Below are 22801 nucleotides of genomic sequence, written 5' to 3'. Positions count from 1 at the left end.
AAAAAAAAAAAAAAAAGAAAGAAAGAAAGAAAGAAAGAAAGAAATAAAAGGAAAGAAAAGAAAAAGAAAATCTTTTACAACACAATGTTTTTTCTAAGTTTACATTTCTGTACAATTTCCTCAACACAGAAAACATAGATTATTCTCTCCTGTTTTGTTTTTTTTTTGGCTCACATTAAATTGAAATAAAAAATAATGGACATAAATAAGCTTTCATCTTTAAAAATCTACCCTAAATAGTAAATTCCCAAACAACTTTTTTTTAAAGGTTTTAAAGCCATATTTTTATCCTTTCATAGTCAACAAGGCCAGAATACAGAAGAAGGCAGAGAACGGGCTGTGGTTTTTGTATGACACAACTTAAGTTATCTTTATTTAACTCTCTATAAATAAATACAAGAGAAAATAGAAGAAACCTTTGGAAGTCAACAACGTGGTGACACTTTCCCCTCACCTCCCCCCAGGGACTCAGGGCAATATTCCCATGGGACTTGAATTGGTTTGCAACATAGAAGGCCTGAGGCCTTCATGCAAGCATGGGCCCTACTAATTTGTACTTGCTTCCTACCCCTTGTATACTGGACCCAAGGGAAGATGGAAGGAAGGTAGTAGGCATCCTCTGAAAAGGCTGGAGGAGACAATGAAAAGAATAAAATAGAGTAGCTGTAAATTAGTTTGTTCAGGGAAATTAATCCTGTTCCCCATTTTGAAGTAGAAAATAGTCATACAAGTAAGTAGTAGTTGCCCCTTAGAAAACTGAGGAATCTGAGAGGTGGATGGGAAAATCTGAAGATAACTGAAAGAAAAGATTAAAAAGTGTATTCATACACACATTTTCCAAAAACATATGAAACCTGCCTTAATTTTTTCTCTAACTTCTCTTGGGAAATCAAGCTGGAGGGGCTAGGCCTCCCGAGTAACAATATCCCCAAAGCATAGCATAATTTAAAGTTGACAGTATAAGTTGACTTTTTTCCTAATAATTATACTCAGTGAGTGATGAAGAAATTGCATTTTGGCAAAAGGGAAGTGTAGATGTTTTGAATGAACCATTCAATAACAATAGTAGATACTTCGTAGGAAGGATGCTCTGTGGAGTGAAGAGAAACCAAAGTTCAACTAAAATGGCAAGCCATCTTCACAGTAGGCTGTACAAATGAATTGTGTCATGTCAAAGCTGTTTGTGAAGCTCTGCCATACATCCAAGCCAGTGTACTAGAGGCTGAGAAAGTCTTATTTTTTAATTATAATTCCATACCTTTGATTATTATTTTTCTGTTGCTCTGAAAAAATACACTTTTAGAACTACCTTTACATCTATTGGTTCTTAAACCCCAATTGACAAGGAAAAGAAAGATGCATACTTCCTATAATTCTATCTGTCTATCATCCATCTAGCTACCTTTTAATCCTATCTATCATCATCATCATAATCATCATCTATTTAAAATTGAGTGCATAATACCTATAATATCTATACACGTTCTTATCCAGATCTGGATCTCTTGGTAAAACTCCTAACCCAGGTGTGTCTGCTTTCAGAGCCGGAAATACATGTTGTCTTTACAACATGTATACTGGGGAGTGACGTGTTTGAAGAAATCTGGGCAGCTATAAAAATGCTTTCAATACACACAGATCTCAACAGGGCACAATTCTTCAGTAAAACTTCCTATATCTGAGATTCACCCAACACATGGTTTTAGCACACTCACTCTGTGGTATTGACTTTTCTGGGTCCTATGAACTGGAAGACAAGCTGACCTGCTGACTCCTTTCTCCAATGGTTGTTTTATTCTGCTGCCCTTAAGAAGCTTCTTAATAAGGTACTTCTTAAAGAAAGCAACTTTGCTTCACTCTCCAGGGTGAGAGGAGGCCACCAGCTTCTCTTCAGGATCTCTCTACCTTGTGCTATAAAAACCTGAGTTTGTCTTCACCTCCATTTAGAAGGAGGAAATGTCTGTCTTCCTGTGGCAGTGCACTTCCTGTTAACGGAGCAGCCCACCATCCACTCACTTAGCTGAGAAACCTTGCCTCCTTCTGATTGCACCCTCTTCCAGAGAGCTGTGAACATATGCACCTCTCTCTGCCCTAAATGTGTCTGTGTATAAGAGAGTGTGTGAGTGTGTACGTGTGTACTTCTTTCTGGATTGTGCAACCCTCTGTAGTTTTCCCCCTGGGTTTCTTGTTCCTTTGACTGATTTCTTGAAAGGATACCATCCTTTTCTGGTCCCAGCTTCATCCTTTTTCAGTCACTCCTCATCTCTTGGCTATTCACTTTTACTCGTACCACATCATTGAATTTGCTCTGGCCGGAGTACCCAACAGAAACCCCTTTGAAAGACTTTTTTTCTTTTTCTTTCCCTGGTGCTTCCCTTTTCCAGTTCCTGTTCCTTTAACTCCTCATCTCCAGTCCCCTCTCCTTCCTCAGTGCTTTCTGCACAGGCTAGCATGCCATTTCATGGCCTCTCCTTCCTTCACCATCTCCCTGGGCAGCTGCATAATGCCTCCCAAGTCCAGATCTCCCTGTTTTCCAAGCTCCAGGCCAGCTCTAGCTCTGTATTGAACATCTGTGACTATCTGCAGATTTACCATATCTCAGGGCAATATGAATGGATCATTTCTCATGATCAATTTTATACCATTTTCCCCATACATTTCTTTCACGGTAAATAACTCCATACACCAGGGAGTCACATTTGGCTCTTTTCTTCTCTTCACTGCCTCCACCAATGTCTTTCAATTCATGCTCACCCTACTCCCTTATTTCCCTCATAGCTTAACCCCATTCTCCCTACACTATTGTCACCATGTGCTGTCCCTGCCTCCTAGCTGCTGACCTGTAAAACTGAAGTTGTTCTGCTTTCTTTCTCCAGACTCTACAATATTGAGCCATTATATTCTAAAACTATCAGATTCTTACCGCTGTTTTCATAGTACTGTTTCTTCCATTAGCTGCAACAACTTGCCTTTTCTTTTTCCCTTCCCTCCCTCCCATCCCCTCCTGTCTCTCCTCTTTCCTTCCCTCCCCTCCCCCTCTTCTTCCCTCCCTCCTTACCCAGTCCCTCTCCTTCTCTCTCTCCCCTCTCCTCTCTGTCCTTCCCCTTCCTTTCTCTTCCTTTCCTTTCCCCATTCTCCCCTCCCCTCCCCTTCTCTTCCCTCTTCTTTCTATTCTCTTCCCTAACTCAGTTATCACCTTGACCCACTGCTTCTTTCTCTCCATATTAACAGGAATATTTTCTTCCCACCCTTCAAAGATCCATGCTACAATTGTTAATTAGGTAATAAATAATCTCATTTGTAACTCCATTTTCTCATCTACAGATGGAGTTAATAGGAGCATTTACCTTATAAAATTGTTCTAGGAGTTTATTGAGCAAATATTTATCAAGTACTTAACAGTACCTGGAAAATAAAAGACTGCCAAATCAAAACTAAAACTGAACACAATACAAATAGAGATAGATAATGTATCTTTGTAGTGGGGAACCATTACTGGGTTTGGACATTGGGTCTTGTACTTGCTAGTTACATCCTCTTTTTTTGCTCTATTTTTCAGACACAGTCTCACATTTATGGCCAGACCTCTGGCCACAATCCTTCTATTTCTGAGTATTGAGATGACAGGCCACCGTGTCCAGCTTTGATTTGTTCAGGCAAGGCTAACTGTTTTAAAAAACACAACATCATTACTTTGGTAGGTGTATAAATGAATTGCTATTCAACATAGCAGTTTAGGAGTACAATGTGTGTCACTCCTTTCATCAATCCCACCCATCCCTCCCAACCTACTCCTTCCCTCATTTTCTAGGCTATCCATTGAATTTTTCACTGTTTTCTTCTTGCCCTTCTTTTTGCCTCGAACCTCTATCCTCCTGACCTTTGTTCCAAAGGAGATATGGTTACAGGCATGAGTCACTATACCTAGTAAGACAACATATCCTGGGGATAACAGCCTTTTGAGTCACTTGGCTCTACTTTGAATCTTGTATCTTCCTTTTTATAGAATTATACCTTGAACCAATTATGTAAACTTTTTATCCTTCAGTTTCCCAAACTTTAAAATGAGTCAGTAGTATACCTAAAATGCATGAGAAGTTTGCTCAGATGATATGATAATGCTTAGGAAGCACTTAACCCAACACTCTTTTACTTGACCATTTCTTACTCCTCCAGCACTCTGGTTGTGTCTGAACATTGCACTTACCACATTGTATTACAGCTATAATTTTCTTTAATTACACGTTCTCTTTCTTGAGATTTGCCTGTGCACTTAGTGCAGTTTCTGTCATGGGGCCAAACTCACTGAAGTTTTTATTGAGTAAATATTTAACCATCAAGGCTTTACATCTGGGTTTCTGTGCTAGTTGCAAATGAAAATTATTTAATAATTTATTTTCCCCCACATCCTGTTTCCTCAGCACCTTCAGAAAGCCTTCTGCTGTTAATAGTACAACTCTTCTGTCTTTTGGGGAACAGAGTGCACAGTTGCTTTTTCTTTCTTTCTTTTTTTCTTTTTTCTTTTTGACTACTTCCAATTCTTTATATCAAACCAATCTTTTGGGCCACATTAAGCCTCTGCCTCAAGGCTGTCTGGCCTCCTGGTGCATGAGGGCCATCTCCCAGGCTTCTCCAACTTATACTCAACTTATTTTCTGTATTGTGCCCAGTAATGCTACTCTTCTAGGCCAAGCAAAGACCAGTAACTAGACATAAAAACCTAAAGGCTATAAATAATAGTATACTGTATCATCCCACACTTTTAATGTTAAAAAAAATCTGAGACCATTTTCCCCTCCACTCTGCCTATCAGCATGGAGTGAAATGACTTTCTCAGGATTACTCAGCCAATTAGTCACAGAGCCATGACTAGAAAGCCAGTTTGAATTTTCCAGTATCACAGTCCTTATAAATAGGAGAATACTTGGCTGGCTGTGCTACTGGTGATGATAGAAGAGCAATCATTAATTGAGACACCTTTGTTTCTTTGTGCCCCCGAGTATGTTATTTTCCTGTTGCTAATAGTCTCATTTAAACCAAATACAAACAGCAGTAGCATCCCCAGACACTTACAGATTTCTTTTTGTAGTACTGGCATTCTCCTGCCCAGACAGTAATAGTAGGTAATGAGCTGTGACTCAGGAAAAACTCAGATAGGGTGGGGGGGGGGGGGGGGGGGGGGGGGGGGAGGGAGGGGAGGGTGTGTATGGCCTGAGTGAAATGCAAAGGACTAGGAAGTTGCTCAGCAAGAGAGTTTTTATTTGTATCTTCCTTTCCACAATTTAAAGTAATATACAAGGATACCAAATTGTTACTGTGTGAGGAAACTGAATTTGTCTACGTTTGTCCCTTTTAGAGTATTCGCAAACAACACATTCATAGATTATTTTTTGGCTTCAGAATTATTTGTACACTAAATTGAAGTGTAGATAAGTATTCCTTATCATTTCCAATGTCATGCTGTCTTATTCATCTGTGATAATGCCTTGAAAAAAATACACATGGCAATAACAGATAGCATGGGTAGAAAGGGAGGGCTATGGAAAGAGTAATAATGCCGTCATTGATTCACAAATTAATTCCATAAATAATAGGATTTACCTCCTGTGCACTGCTTTGAAACTAGCTTTGGTGTCTAGTTTCACTGTAGCACTTTACTCTGCTTGCTGCTCTTCATCTTGGCTGGTGTGTGTGTTAGACTGCTGTGCCTCTTTGGTTGGGGCCTGTGTCTTCTCTCAGTGCTGGGGGAAATGCATCTGGGCCTTCTGTAGATGAGGCCTCTCCTGCCTGTGGGAAACCATGCCTCCTGCTAAGGTTGCTGCCTGGGGCCTGTAGGAATAGTCTTGCTGGGGACCTTTCAGCCTTTTGGAAGGCAAAGGTGCATTTTGGACTCCTGCTGAGGCATGGTCCATCAAAAGCCTGGAGTGTTGTGCCTGTTGTGTTGTGGGATCTTGAGTCTTAGTACTGACTCCAGCCTCCTCTCCTCTGTATGTTTGTTCATTCCACTCTACATTGGTGACTTCTTGTCAGAGATGCCCTGGACAACCCATTCATCTCTGTAATAGGCTGATGCTCATGAATAGCAGCATCAGATATAGCAGGGTGTTAGATGACTTATCTTCATGGTCATTGAAATCTTTTACAGATTTTTTTTTGTAGGTAGATCATAGTCATAGTATGATTTCTTTTAACCTGGTTCCATAATATATCTTGTACAATATTTAAATCAAGAACAAATACAAAGAGGTGAAGTCAGAGTGTGAGTTGTGGAATAAACACAGTTGGGAAAATAAAATAAAGAGGGAATTTTTGACAGCTTGGGAGCCCTGGTGGACAATGATTTTTTTAAGAAAACACTTCTACAATCGTACGTCGATTTTATTAAACCAAAATGATGTTCCATCTTGTTATTTATATATTTGTATCATAAATAGTTCAACTGGCCAACATAAAATAGCATTGAATAGGCTCAAGGAAAGTGATCTTCTTTTGTTTTTGCTTGCTAGCTTCTGAAGAAAATAAATAGATAATAATGAAATACAAAAAGAAATACACTATCATATCTGCTGCAGCCAGAGACTAGATTATTAATTCTTTCCGAGCAGATTTCTGTTTCTCTATTCTGCAGTTTCTGTCGCTTTGAGCTGCTCCTTGGTTCTCGCTTTCTTTTCATGTGTTCAAATGAAGAGCTGAGCTTTTCTAAGCCTTCTTCACATCAAGAATAGACTCATGATGGTGTAGCACTCCGGGTGAATGGAGCATAGGTAAGAGGAGAGATGTTGTCTCACAGAAAGCAATGTTCTGTCATTATCACTGCCACAACAGTGCTAATAGTTAGCAAGCACTTCCTTGCTAAATTTCTGGGCATTTCCTAAGCATTATATATATGTATATATTTTTTTCATTTTCTGTATAACGTTATGAGGATAGTAATGTTCTTCAGATCAAATTTACTGTCTTAAAATGCAGTAAAGATTCATTAAACAAATATGTGTGTATGTGTATGTATTTTTGTAGCCTTCCTGGGCTCTTTGTCTTCTCTCTGTCCACACACAAACTTTACACGTGAAATGCTTTAAAGAAACTCCTCTTATAATTGAACTCTGTTCCTCTTCAGATTTTTGTTTTATTCTTCTGGGAAACCCAAATTCTTCTGATGTCTGTGTTCCCTGCCTAGATTTTTCTTTGCTATTCCTGTCTTTACACAAGACTTCTTGAACCCACGTTATAGTGAAACAATGACTAAATCCTGAATCACATCTCTCATAGAGTTTGGAATATGCATTAACCTCAAATCAAAGAAACAGGATAAAGATGAGAAGCAAAACGTCTGGGCTATCTGCTTGCTGTAATTTAAAGTACAGGGTACTTCCCAAAGGGTAGAGATGGATTCCAGGATTTGGCCATGTGGTAGGAAAATTACTGAGAAATCCTTTCATGGAGCGTGGGCAGACTGACTACTCCCCACCAAGGTCTTCAAATCTCTTGAGAGGAAAAATAATAGTAAAGATTATTGCTCAGTTTCTCAAAGTATCATTTTTATGTTACAGTGGAAAATACAGCTCTTCTTACTTGCTTTTTACCTCCTGACCTACCTCATTTTCTTCTCCATTAGGAAAATGTTGACCATGCTCTGGCTAAGGAGTATAGCCTCTTGAGATAACCACATGCCAGAAAACTGTGTAGGAGATGTGCTTCTGGCCAGTTTATTCAGGCAGCAGGTCAATCTTAGGCTGTTGGCCAGAAATGCTGTCTGTCCCCTGTGTTTGAGACATGAAGCTACTTGGAGCTGAGCTAATAAGGCAGCATAAGGAAATCTTTCCCACCCCAACATAGTCTTGAGCAGAACTCCCTGTAGATATCTGTGTTCCATCCCTGACCGCTGGATTTTCACAAAGGCTACATAGCTGCTCAGCTGCCTTGACTTGTGATTTTTGTATTACTAAAGCCTTCTTCTAGCCTGCTCTTAGATTATTCATTGAGAAGCAGTAAACACAGTAAAGTACCCAAGGGACACTCCATTCAATTGGCACCTGAACAATGAACACTGTCACCCCCACCACTGGGTACATGTGGTTCTTAGCAAGGCAGAGACTGGAGAAAACCTCTGGCTGTACTGTACCTTCAATGGTAAATCACAGAGACTGATCTGGTCAGAAAAGGGCATTTTAAAATACTTATTGTATATAGCTCTGCTCAATTATTAATCCACAGTTGCTTATGATATGCGGTTAGCCTGATAAATGCTAGTGGGCCTCTGCTCAGGATATATTTTATGTGTTGATTATGCAGTTAAGAAAGTACTTTCAAGCATTAGAAGTTATAGGAAACTCTATTAGAGATCTATCCTGATAAGTCACCTACATGTACTAAAAAAAAATGGGTTACAGGTTATTCTCAGAATTCATTGTTCTCTGTCTTTCCCTGTATTCTGCTTCAACTGATTGGTACCTTTGTTCCAAGAAATTCAGAGCACCTGTCATACCACATCTTAAGCAAAGGAACCCAAAGAAATAAAAAAAAAAAGATTTGCTGATAGTAGAGCTGAGTTTATGGTATAAATATATTTATATAGACCTTCATCAGAGCTCCTTTTCCTAAAAAAAATCTACCTTTCTGATTTTGGACAAATCAGTTTGACATAATTTCTTTGTAAACTGACTGTTCTTATGAAAGTTAGCCTTGTGTTTCATTTTAAGCAAAGCAAAACTTCTTAGATCAGTCAGTCAGCTATTTTCATCAGCCATTGAAGGTGCTGTTTAAATTGGTTTCAGTTGTTAGCCTTAGTGGTGGGGAGTGAGGAGCACTTCAGCACTCCTGCAGGAAGGAGTACAGACCTGACCTTTTATAGGCTTCAGAGATTTTTCTTTGGGCATGAGTTTGCAGAAAATCATAATCATACATTTTATTTGTTTTATTCACTCATTAAATCAACTGCTGTGTGAAAGATTTCTTTTGGGGCTTTATTTTTAGCTACTTGGCTGCTGATATGTTGCTTTGTTTTTCCTAAATTTACAGTAGCCACCAGTTTTTTGCTGTATTCTTTGCTCAGTACACGGAATTGCACAATTCTTCCTTGGCCCAGTTTAGGACAGGCATCTTTCCCAGAACCCAGTTGGCTTCTCAAAGGTTAAATGCTTTTGGCAAAAACTGCAAATCATGACTGAATAAAACCGTAAAACTGAAAACCTCAAGGACAGGGAAAAAGAGAGTTATTTCTAACTGTGAACCACATGCATACAGGAGACTCAACTTTTTAAAGAAGTTGTTTCTCTACTCAGATCTTTTGAGTTGGAGTCTTTGTTTTCTTTGTTAGTGGTTGAGACAGGGTCTTGTTAGGATACCCAAACTGGCTTTGAAATCTCAAACCTTCTCAGCCTTCCAAGTCCTCGGATTATAGGCATACATCATCTTTCCCAGCTGAGTTTGTAGTTCTTTTTTTTTTTTTTTGGTTGCTCATGGGACCTGAACTCTGGGCCTGGGCACTGTTCCTCAGCTCTTCAGCAAAAGGCTAGCACTCTAGCACTTGAGCCACAGCACCACTTTGGGCTTTTTCTGCTTATATGGTGCTTAGGAATCGAACCCAGGGCCTCATGCATGCAAGGCAAGCACTGTACCACTAAGCCACCTTCCCAATAAGTTTGTAGTTCTTATAACCACTTTTTGCTCCAAATAAAATTAGCATTCTATTGTCTTTTATGAGTTTTTTTCGGCCAATTCTGGGGCTTGAACTCAGGCCTTGGGCATGTCCCTGAGTTTCTTTTGTTCAAGGCTAGCATTCTACTTCTTGAGTCACAGTGCTACTTCAGGCTTTTTCCATTTATGTGGTACTGAGGAATTGAACTCAGGGCTCCGTGCATACTAGGTAAGTGTTCTACCACTAAGGCACAATTACATATATATATTTTTAAAAAATTTTTTTGGTAAAGATACTGTACAGAGAGGTTCCAGTTACATGAGTAAGGTAATGAGTATATTTCCTATATAGCATTGTTACCCCTCCTGTGTTTTTCCTCTACCATCCCTTTTTCCCTACCTCCCCAATTCCTTCCCTCCTCTCCCAAGTAGTAAAGTTCATTTTCAACATAGTGTCTTGTACATCTCATTGTTACAATGAGTATCCTTGTTTCAGTATTTTGTTATTTCCCATCCCCTCCCCAAATTAGAAAAATGTATATAGAAGATGCAGGGCACTGGGATCAAATACAGTGACAACAGGGGTTGAACATACAAAAGAAAAAATAAAATCACGTAGTATATGAAAAACAACAGTGACAAATATAAAACCTCTTGTGTTCGTATCTTGAGGTTCACTGGCATAACTTGGCATCATCTTTATGCTCTTATATATATAGCTTTTGACCTTTTCTGCTTGTCTAGTAAGATTATCCTAGATGTATACTAGTTATTGCAAATAAAGGAAACCATGGGACCTGTGTTTCTTTGGGTCTGGCTTACTGCACTTAATATAATTTTTCCAAATCTTTCCATTTCCTAACAAATGGGGTGGTGTCATTCTTTCTGGTGGAGGCACATTACAGTGTGTGTGTGTGTGTGTGTGTCTGTCTGTCTGTCTGTCTGTCTGTCTGTGTGTCTGTGTGTGTATCTGTGTGTGTGTGTCTGTGTGTGTGTCTGTGTCTGTGTGTATCACATTTTTTTGATCCATTCATCCACTGATGGGCATCTGGGTTGGTTCCATATCTTAGCTATGGTGAATAATGCTGCTATAAACCTAGTTGTGCTGGGAGTTTTAGTATGGCCTTGTTTGTGTTCGTTTGGGTAAAGGCCCAAAAGTGGGATTTCTGGGTCTCTTTTGAGGAACCTCCATACAGTTTTCCAAAGTGGTTGAACAAGTTCACCCAACCCCACCTTTTATGACTCTTGATTCCCCTTGGAAGTGGTGAGGATATATAAGAACTATATCAACGAGTGTCACTTAGTTAACATCAGACTTCATCATCTTGAGTCACAACTGGAATGCAGTTTTGCAAAAAAAAAAATTGTCAAAGACTAAATATCAGAATATGTAATTGTTTGATAGAATTTGGGGATCAATTATTTATTTGTTTATGAAGTACAGAAAATGCATTTTTGAACGTATCTACTCTCATATCTGTATAATCATTAATATGGCTTTGTCAGGTATTTGTAAGTAGATTCCAGTTCTTCCTCCTTCCCCAAAGTTCTTTTCTAGTAAATTATGGATGAGCTGTGCTTTTAGAAGTATGTATTTTACTGTACATTTCAATATTTTCATGTAAAACTTAACTGTTGTGGTTCCTGCCATTTTCTTAAGTTTTCCATTTGAATGCCTATCTCATGTCTACACTTCTTCTGTTCTAACTGTGGACCTTAACTTCTGTGTTTGAGATTTTCAGATTTATCTCATGGAGACCTCTTTTCTCTTTAGGCTGACTATTCACATCCTGACCTGTAGTTTATCAGTTTTGCAGCTCAGTGATGATTTAACTTTTTTTTGTATGTTCAAGCTTACCATTTACTATCTTGGCTTCATTAAAACTGAACCTATATGGACTAAACACAGATTAGTGATTGAAACAAATTAACAGTGAATTTCAAATCCACCACTGAGCTGATCTTGCTCCAATGAAGAGTTTAAGCTATGAGAAATGCCACATCTGTCCTTAGCCTCTCATAGCTTCTATGACCTTAGGAAAACCTCCTCCTTGTTTTCTAATGGTCATTCTTCTTCATTGGTGAAGTAAGGAAAATACTAGTACTCCTTTCTAGAAATAGTACTAAGATTAAAAAATAGTATTTTTAGTGTTTAGTACAAAGCTTTTATATACTTATTTTTAGCTGAAATTGGGATAAATATCTGAGCTAAAAAAATTCTTAATTTTAAAGCAGCAAATAAATACTCCTCCTTCACTAATGCCTACACTATCTTAAGCAAACACTCTTAACCTGTGAGCTATAGACATTAGTTTATGTTGTACAAGATAGGTTAGACAAGGAACATTTGATTCAGAATAAAGAACTTTTGCTTACCAAATATAAAATAAGAACAAGGTAATTAGTAGGTAGATTTTGTTGGGTAAAAAGAGTTTGAAGACATTCATTTCTTGCTTAGCGCTTTTAATTCCTGTAAGACACCTGTCATGCCTAGTAAAGGCATGAATTGGCAGATGAATATACCCAGAGAGCAGAGATGAGTTGTCACTCCCACAGTACTCCCACGTCTGTTGCTCTTTGTCATGAGGACTAATGATTACACATCAATTCCATTCAGTATCTCTCCTGAGTTGATTGTTTTCCTTCTTCCTATCTAGGACTGAGCTCTCTTGTTGATTCAACACTAATCCTTTTTATTTCATTCTGCTGCCAAATCTTTTAATGCCTTTTCCTTTTTTCGATTGATTCCTTAAATCTGTCTTGACACTACTTCACATTCCAGGCTGTGCAATCTCATATCTTTGGCAAAATACAAGATTTGATTTGGATTTCCCTTCATTGATTCAAACTCAAGCTCTAAGAGTTAAAATATTTCTGTCACTATTTTATTTTAACCAAGGCCACACACATAGTGAGAGAAGACAGTCATACTTGACAAAGGACTGCTATCTTGAAAATACAAAGTACTTCTACTAATCAATAAGAAACATGAAACAACTCAATAGAACAATGAATGGACAATATAAAAACAACAAACACCCATTTTAAAAACCAAGAGGTAATTTAATATCCATCAGACATAAAACAATGTCATTGAAGTAAATGCATTTTTCTTATTAAACAAGGAAATACAAAGTGAAACCATTATGAGATGCCATCCTACATTCACTCAACTTATTAACATACATTAAAATTTGTGATAGTTTCAAAGGCTGATGGTTATGGAGCAATGGACAACTTCATGTCTGAAGGTGAACATTAACTTTGAAACAAATCTGTTAATATCCAGTAAGATTAAACACATATTTTCTGTGACCTGATGATCCTCATTGTTATCTAAGATGTATGTTCTAATAGGTATGAACAAAATAGTTTAAAATACCAGTGTTTAGAATTGTGAAAACACTGGACTTAACCAAAATAGTCATAGATACTGTAATGGAGAAATCAATTAACACAAGGTAATTCAACAGGATACTATATTCTGGAAAAAGAGTAAACTACAATGACATGAATTAAAAGAAATAAATCTCAAACATATGACATCACATCTAGAAAGGCATATGATTCAATAAGAATCCATATAGTATCATTTCCAATCTGATAGATTGTTTAGCAATGAGCATACAGGTCTTTCTAAGGTTGAATTTGGAGCAAAAAAATTGCTTCTTTATATGAAGTCATTAAATAGTTGTATGTATAGTATAATTTCTTATTAGTATATAAAGAATCTACCTACTGAATTGCTATTTTTTGGGGGGGTCCAGTAGTGGGGCCTGAACTCTGGTCCTGGGCGCTGTCCCTCAGCTCTTCAGCTCAAGGCTAGCACTCTACCACTTGAGCCACAGTGCCACTTCTGGCTTTCTGCTTTTTGCTTATGTGGGGCTGAGGAATTGAACCCAGGGCCTCATGCTTGCAAAGCAAGCGCTCTACCACTGAGCCACCTTCCCAGCCCCTCTGTTTTTTATTTTTTAAAGAATACTCAGCTGTTGTTTTAAGAATACTCAGCTAAAGTGTTTTAAGAATACTCAGCTACAGATACTTCATTGTCAATACATATTTATAGATTCCCTCTCCTAACATTTGATTTAAGTTCTCTTGCAATGCGTAGAAAGTTATAGCTAAAGTGAAATATTCTTGGAATCAGTTATTATACATACTTATTTGAAGGTACATTGCATAGAGCTAAAGTACTACCAATTAAACCCTCTCCTTCTTCCCTTTCTTTCTTCCTTTTCCATAGTGCTCTTTATTTTCTATATTTATCTTTTCTTATTTTGAGATCACTTTCTTATTAAGTAGCCCAGATTGGCCTTGAACTCCTATGTAGCTCATGCTGATCTCAAGTTCTCCATCTTCCTGCCTCACCCTCCCCAGAGTTAGGGTTACAGGTATGTACCACCACACTTGCTTCCAAACTCTATTTTCCTAAAAGTAAAGTCGCTCATTGTAATTTTTCAAATGGTTTTCAAATACTCACATTAATATATTCTTGGAAAATCTCAACTGAACAGAGAAATACAAATATCCAAGAAATAATGGTTTGAAAATTTATGTAGACAGAAGGAAACCTATCAATGCTCTCTGGAAGCTTAGCACTTTTTGCCATGGACAATTCTTTCAAGATGATTGGCTACTATTAGAAATCAACATTAGAAGAAGCTGAAGAGATTCAGAGTTTCACAATTTCATGATCCTTTTCCAGTTGTTGCACGAAGCATTATGTGCAAGAATAATTTTGGCACTGAAGTGAGTGAAAGGAAAGATTGGTGGGAGTGTTTTTGCCCTTTACTTCTACAAAAACAATCCTGGAGTTTCCCTTCTGAATTTTCTCTTATTACCAATAGCACATAGAGAAAAGCTGTTTTCACATTCCTATTTCTTTGTTTTAAAGCTATGAATTCTCCTCAAGGGTGGAGCTGGGGATGTTTGAAGTGTTAGGGGTTGGTGATTTGGAGGTGGTTAGAGTTGGCTTGCATAATTGAAGTTGGTGGTACTTCTGTTCCCTTACCTAAAGCATTTGCAACAGGGATGCTGGAAGAATTGCCCAGGCACATCTAACCCACAGAATGACATGACATTGTAAAGGAGAAACAATCTTCCTTACTACAGCCAAACTACTCAACAATGAGAAGGTTTTGTGAAGGGCCATTCCCTTATTCTTTGGTTTCATATAGTTTGCTGAAATTCCATTGAAGTGTATAATTTTAGTGTCATATCAGAACTGAAAGGGCATAGGATAATAGGTGAAAGATAGGATTGGTGTCTTTGTTGCTTTTGTAGGAAGTAGTACTATCTAGTTCAAACCCTCATTATACAAAACACAAAAGAAATAACCTACAAAATAAAACAGAAATAATCTTGTGGGGAGGAAAAACACAAATCTTTCAGATTTTGAATTAATATCATTTGCCAGACAGGTACTTTGTGAATTCATCCATTCCTCTGGCCCTTTTTGTATTGGTTATTTTTGATGTAAGGTCTTGCTTTATACCTGAGTCAGCTTGGACTGTGATCTTCTCATTTGTGCTTTTTCGTGTTATTGGGACGATAGACATGTCACCACACCCACTAATTACGCCTCTCTGTGAAGTGATTGCAGGTTTTTACCACTGCACCCAGCCATTGGGAAAGACAGGATCTTGAGGAAACTTTTTTAGCTTGGGCTGGCCTTGAACGACCTTAGCCCAGGTATCTACCTCCCAACTGGGTAGAATTGAAGGCTTTTGTCATTACATCTGACTAAGAAGATTTCACTTTTTGTGTTTTAATTTTTGAGTAACACCTACCACTAGACCAAAATGTTAAAGAGTTAAGAAATTAAGCACATTTTTTGTAAAGTTATTATATGATGATTTGTTTGATAGTTCAACTTTATTTTTAATTGATTTATAAAATTTGGTGAGCATTGTTGAGCAAGTTACCAGGAACGGTGTAAAATACACCTTTGCCACCAAAGGAGGTAGTAAAGTCAAGGTACTGTTTCATTTTTCAAATTTGCTATCTCTGTTAGAAATGGCAGAATTATTCTAAAGGTTTGGGCCCAACAAGAGGGCCTCACTTTTTTAAAAAATTGATTTGTGCCAGGTGCCGGTGGCTCATGCTTGTAATCCTAACTACTCAGGAGGCTGAGATCTGAGGATCACGGTTCAAAGCTAGCCCAGGCAAGAAAGTCCGTGAAACTCTTATCTCCAATAAACACTCAGAAAACTGGAAGTGGTACGGTAGCTCAAGTGGTAGAGCGCTCGCCTTTAGCTGAAGAGCTGAGGGACAGCGCCCAGGCCCAGAGTTCAAGCCCCACGACCGTCAAAAAAAAATTGATTTGTAATTTAAAAAATTCGAAATTAAGAAATGGGGTCAATTACAAAATATAATTTGTGGGATCCAGTTTCATAGATTCTAGCTTGAGTATAAATTAAGTATGCCATACCACACACAGTACTTCAGATTTTTGAGCAAGTGAATGACATTTCTATTTAATGAATGTCATGGCATTGTTTTTACCCAGTAGCCAAAAGAGAAATGGGACATAAGAGCAATGGATCAGAAGCATGGAAAAGTAGTACTCAGGATGAAGGGTCATTGCATATTATGTCAGAACACACGTGTGCTCAGGCATGTACACACAACTAGAATGCTATATGTGCTTCTAAAAATTACCTGTCTTGAGCTTACAAAGTCTAGGTCTGTATGTTATTTGCATTATAACTCTGTTCAATTCAGTCTATTGATGACGTTTATGTCTTGTGTTCCTTTTTTTCCACTGTGTTCCCCTTCTAACTGAAAACGAAGACTGTTGTGTCCACTGTATCCTGGCATGCTTGTTCTGTGAATTCCTGACCCTCTGCAATATTGTCCTGGGACAAGCTTCTTGTGGGATCTGCTCCTCGGAAGCCTGCTGCTGTTGCTGTGGCGATGAGATGGGGGACGACTGTAACTGTCCTTGTGACATGGACTGTGGCATCATGGATGCCTGTTGTGAATCATCAGACTGTCTGGAAATCTGTATGGAATGCTGTGGAATTTGTTTCCCTTCATAAGTATTTATCCTTCGTTTGTGTTCAAACTGGAGAATGTTTAATTTTTTTTCCTTTAAAGGGGGAGAAATTCTCATGAAGCAATTCAGTATTTGCACTGTGCAGTCATTATATTAAGTAGTCTCTGAAAGCCTTCCCTCCCCTCACAAATCCATATGGTTTAATATGTGAAAAGCTAACTAGCTTGTATTAACCAAGGGACATGTTAAAAGGCTCCTCTTTTTCTGTTGATATTTCTGTTTCGTCTAAGCTTTTTCAGGAGCCATGTACTCCAAATATATTATTTCTTAGTGAGTATTAATCCCAACCATTTATTTTTCGTTACTTATCTATTAGAAGCTAAAATTAAACATTATTTTCAGTAAACTTTGGCAAACAGACACACCATCGCTGGGCAGCACTTGTTCAGCAGATGTTGAATGTCTGCTTTGGGTGCGGTGTTGCCCAGGCCATGTAAGGGACAGCATCTCTTTCCCATCTATAGTTCTCCGCAGTATGCACTGCAGCAGACAATGAACTATCTCATAAGGCATACTGAAATGAACATTGTATTAGGAGAAACGTAAAATACCACAGGAAAAAAAAAACAAGAGAATTACCAGAATACAAAACAAGGCTTGAACAAGATGTGGCATTCTAGGCAACCTCTTAGGATGGCTAATTGATCTGCTACTAGAATAAGTTATTTAGGTTTAAGATTGTCTTCTCATGGACAGTCTGAACTGTGTGTTCTTTATAGTTAAAAGAAACATGTCTTTGTAAACTTGCCTTTTAGTTGTAACAATACAACATAAATATTATGCTATATTTTTTATGAAAACATACTACCTAATTAACATATAGTCCTCAAAAACTTTTGACAAACTAAATTGGATTTTTTAAAATACCGAAACACAGGTATCCTGATTTCAACTTTTCAAAGGCTTTCTTTTGTTTTGTAAAATGTAGGTGGTTTTGGAGAAGGGTGTGGCTTGTATGTTTTGGTTTGTTTCTTACTCAGTGCTATATATCATAAGCACATTGATTTCTAGTGCAGAAAACCTGGGATTTTAGTGCAGAGAAGCTCACAAATTCCCTGCTGTGACCAAATTTTAGTGTTATAATTCTCTGTCAAACTTGGCCTATGTGGCAGGTTATCAAGATCCCCAAGTATGAAGAAGAAGTATGTCAGTTATAAGATTTATATACATATATATATATATGCTTTGCATATATATAATATAGTATATATATATATATATAGTAATTGGAGTAATAGATATTGTGTCACTCAATTGGAAGGCAGAATACTTTCAAACTATGCATTCTCCTGAGGTTGAACATTCCCAAAATTGTACTTTAGTTTACTTCAATATGACCCTTTTAGAAGTTTGAAAGTATACAGTGTGAGTCGTACTTATTACTAGTTTTATTTAACTGAATATCAAGTAGATAATAACAACATTAACAGCACATTTTAGGAAGCCTTTAGCAAATCTAGGCTTTTAAGAGAGCTAGACATTTTTTTAATCCTGTGTCATGACAATGTTACCTATAGCTTTCCTTTGAGACAAAGCCTAGTTTTGAATTATGTTATTTATTTAAAAGGTTTGAAAAAAGAAAGAAAAACAGCAAACTCTCGAAACTTTTAGTGCTATTTGCATACACACAACTTTTACATTGTTAGGATGTTAAAATGTAGCTGTTTCCCTCATTTTTCCCTAGAGTTTTAATTATTATATTAGATATAAAAATCTGAATATAATTCTATCTATCATGAGTTAACTTAAGCTTGTACATTAGAGTAAGAATCGCATCTGTTTATAATGTAAGCCTCTTAGTGATCTGGAATTCTTAGAATATTTGACTTTTAATCCTATACCATTTTTCAACCAAGTGATCTCTCTGACTTTTAAATGTATCCTGCTACTACTTGTAATGAACATATTGACACATTTGAAGTGTTTCTCTGTAGCAGAGGATGTCTTGGAGACCAGTGATGTTTTCTGATGTCTGTATTTGTTTTTTCCCCTCAGTTGTCTATTCCAGGCAGTCATTCCGTGAAGCATTTTGTATAATTCAGAAGGAAATAGAAGAAGGAATCGGGGTAGCAGAGTAGGCAAATGTGAAAAGATATTCAATATGTTTTAGAATTTCTGTATTTACAATGTTTTGTTGAATTATATTACCATCCTTATTAAGCACTGTAATTGAGCTAGGTATTTGGTCTCTTTTTAAATGTGGAAAATTAATCTTAAATATTTTTAAACTGGACCTGTATTATCCTGAATATTGTAAAATTAAACAATGCCTTCTTTATTGTACTTTAGCCTACTTTCATACTTAAGGGCTATGTGACTTTATATTTGGATGACTTCTACTATAACTAAGATTGACATTTTGCTTGTTATATCCCTTTCTGAAGACTTCCTTGTTTCCTATATAAATCATTTGACACATGGCCACATATGGACTTTAAAGATACAGAAAATTGGCTAACACAAGTCATGATATCAAAATACAGTGCTCTTGTAAAAACTCACAGTGTGTCAAAATACAAGTTTTGTACAGGGTTAGTGGGTTGATTTTATTTACTCTGGGATATGTACTCTATTTTACATATTCTGAGATCAAACAGTAAACAAAAAATACTCAGAGGTTTATTACCTTAGGTTTAATGACTTTCAAGCAAAACATCACAAGCAATCACGTATAGGATTTTTAGTGGCGCAATATTTGGAAATATTTTAGAGTTTAGTATTTAAAGAAAGACAATTTAAGTATTTAGGAGAAGATTTTTGTTTCTAAAAGTAGTAGTGTTTTGGTAGTGCTGAACTTTGAACTCCGGCATTCTTACTGGCTTTCAGGACAGGAACTCACCTCTGAGCCATGCCTCCAGCCTTTTTTAGGCACTGGTTATTTTGAGACAGGATTTGATTTTTGCCCATGCCTGTGCCTAAACTTGGATCTTCCTGTGTCTTACTTCCCACTGTAATGGAACGACAGTTGTGTATTATCACACCCAGATTCTCCTGTTGAAATAGAGTCTTACACATTTTTCTTCAGGTTTTTCTCAAACTGGCCTGAAACCATGATTTCTAGATCTGAGTTTCCACGATAGCTAGAATTACAGGTGTGAGTCACCACACCTCTGTTAACTTTGTTCTTGTGTTCTGACAGTGTATCAGTTGTATTCATTTTTTCCACCTGAACAGTCATTGTTATCTAAGAAGATTTACACAGTCACTTCATTTTCTTTGTTCTATCAGTGCCCTAGATTCTAATGTTATAAACATCAAATATCACAGATTCCAATAACTTAATCTGGAGCCCCAGGGATGTTGTGGCTTGCCTTCTTGAATGATGGTTAACTATAAGCTTTTTCCATCTTCCTGATGAATATTTTACTTACTATAAAGATTAGTTTTCAAGTTATTCAGGACTTATATGCCCCTTCTAATTTCTTCTTATTTGTGGGCATAAAGATTGCTTTATTTTGTCTGCGAGGCAAAATACATTTTATCAAATAGCATTTTTCTCTCCCTTCATACCTAACGCAGTCAGACACATCAGATTTGTGTGAAACAATTGCTGATGTATTGGTGGGGTTGAAATTATTGCTCTTTTGCAAAGGTTGAGTATTTAGCCCTTTGTTTCTGTGTGACCTTAGAAGCAATGAACTTAGACTAAAGAAGTGCTTTTTCTGTGCTTGATTTGGTATAAGAAACCTCAGGGAGGGGCTGGGAAGGTGGCTCAGTGGTAGAGCGCTTGCCTTGCATGCATGAGGCCCTGGGTTTGATTCCTCAGCACCACATAAGCAAAAAGAAAAAAGCCCAAAGTGGCGCTGTGGCTCAAGTGGTAAAGTGCTAGCCTTGCGCTGAAGAGCTGAGGGACAGCGCCCAGGCCCAGAGTTCAGGCCCCACGACTGGACCCCAAAAAAGAAAAAGAAAAAAGAAAAGAAACCTCAGGGAAGTCACCTAACCCACAAGAAGATTCAACCCAGGGAAGAAGTATGGCACTTCTCCTATGAGAAGTGTGTTAGATCCAACAGAGAGACTCCTACTGTTTACATGGGTGTTTAATATTATTTTTAGAGGTCTTCATTAAAATGGAACAGAGTGTGATGCCATCTTCATATGGAGAGCGATATTTGCAAAAATGTATCATTAGTGACAAAACCCACTATGTATTTTTCATGGCATATCCCTAGTGAACAACGATACCTCTTTTACTTTAAAAGTAAACTCAAAATATTGCATAGATGCTCAAATTTTAATTAAATCAACAGACAATCTAGAGATGAAAAATCCTGTAAGCGAAGCTATAACCAATCAGAGCCCAGAATGTAGAGTCTCAGCAAGTAGAAATTCAGATCACTGTGTTCGTGTGGCTGGGGCAATGCGTGATATTTGCCACAAGGCCCACAGCAAAAGTGCTCAAGCCATCAGGGGTGAACATAAGTCATTTCCTGCTTCCCAATCAAACTATAGCTAGTAGTTCTAGTAATATTATTTATTTGTTTGCCTATTATTAACATCCTATGTCCTTCACTTCACTTCATCCCATTTAGTAAGCCCTAAAGAGTCATGAAGGTAGTGGTCAGGATGGAGAAGAAATCATTTGGGGGAAAAAAAAAAACACCCTTTGATCCATTACTGACAGGGGGTAGAGATAAATGCATTAAAGACAAAATGTAGCACTGTAATTAGGTGTTCACTTCCAAGCAATTCTTTTGTGAGGTTTAGTTGAGAATGTAATTATTAAGAAAATGGTGAAAAGCAAATTCAAACAAATTCTAAGTTTAACTTGAAAAAAAATGGAAAAGGTTCTTAAGTTCTGTCTGATGCATAAAGGGGTAGAAGCAAAGGAATTACATTCCAAAGCCAAGAAAGAGGGTGTACAAAAGCAGCTGATCCACTTGACATAGTTCATAGCCTTTTGCAAAGGAATAAAAGCCTGTTGAGCAGGGAACCAAAAGATCTCATTATAGGATGAAGCCAAGCCATATTAAAGCTTGTGCACTAGTAACTATGTCTAAAAACAGCCTGCTGTTTTATATTGAAGCAATACATTTCTTAACTTGGTAGGTTGCAGTGTAAAGATGTACAGAGCCTGTCGGCTGGATGCTATGCCAATTACAGATGTGGCAGAGATGTGTAAAACACCTACAAACAGGATTGAAAGCAATCTTAAAGTGAAACAAAAGAAGTTTTGAAATGTCAGCTCAAAACCTAGAAAGCACAGTCTATCAGATGTGACTGACTCTTAGAGTTTTAAAATCACCTTTATTATATAATTTAATGTGGACGTCATATGATCCTTTCAACCAGAATGCACAATTCTTTCAAGGACATGAATAGTGGCTGAAAGATAAGGAGACTATCCTTTAAAAGTAACACCTTCAGAGCACAACTCAGTAGAAACTGTTTTATTGGTGTAGAGCTGAAGGAAGAATGAAATACTTCAAGTGTATACACTGTATTACATTTTATTAGATCATCAGAAGTAATCATTGGGCATATTTACACAATTACATTTTAGTAAACTATTATGCCAGCTTCACTATAAAACATATTCTGGTAAAAAAAAAAAGTACATTAAATTGTAATCCAAAAGCAATTTAGCTGCCGAGGTTATTATTTTTATCTAATTATTCACAAATTAATGAATAAAATTAAATTCCAATCACTGAAGGAAATGAAGCAACCGTGAGAAACAGGAACTACAGAGTAGTTAAAGATATGCAATGCATAACAGAATTAAAGCATTTCTTTTATTCAAACTCGGTGCTTAAAAAAGAACAAATCCATCATCTTGAAATTTGACTTGTAGCTTGACATTAAAAATAATATGAGTAGAATTTTCAGTGGGGTAAGCACAAAACTAGTTCAAATTGTGTCACTCTCAATTACTCTACTCAAGTGGTGTACCCATTAAAATTCCCACTTGTGGGTTCTACTCACTATGCAAATGGGGTCATTACCTGGAGAATTTAATTGGTTATGACACTGGGAGTAGGACTTTTCCTTTCAAAATAAACCTACTTACACACATTTTCACCAGAAATTTAATTGTTATATGGACTTTGGATTGTTTAGCTCTATAAATATTTGCTAAAGTAGACTGCACTTGCTTATTTATTGCTGGCA

General features: G+C 37.3%; 1 protein-coding gene across 1 annotated transcript in view; it reads left to right on the top strand.

Moving 5' to 3' along the window:
- The window catches only part of Mdfic (MyoD family inhibitor domain containing), a 117427-nt gene extending 98233 nt beyond the window's left edge, over positions 1-19194 (top strand). The window contains exon 7 of the mRNA XM_013019918.1: positions 16429-19194. Coding sequence (XP_012875372.1) covers positions 16429-16676 — 248 coding nt within the window. The 3' untranslated portion in view covers positions 16677-19194. The remainder of the gene's footprint in view (positions 1-16428) is intronic.
- Positions 19195-22801: the final 3607 nt, after the last annotated feature.

The sequence above is a fragment of the Dipodomys ordii genome, unplaced genomic scaffold (assembly GCF_000151885.1).
Source record: "Dipodomys ordii isolate 6190 unplaced genomic scaffold, Dord_2.0 Scaffold48, whole genome shotgun sequence".
NCBI classification, from domain to species: Eukaryota; Metazoa; Chordata; class Mammalia; order Rodentia; family Heteromyidae; genus Dipodomys; species Dipodomys ordii.
This window is presented reverse-complemented; position numbering and strand designations above follow the sequence as displayed.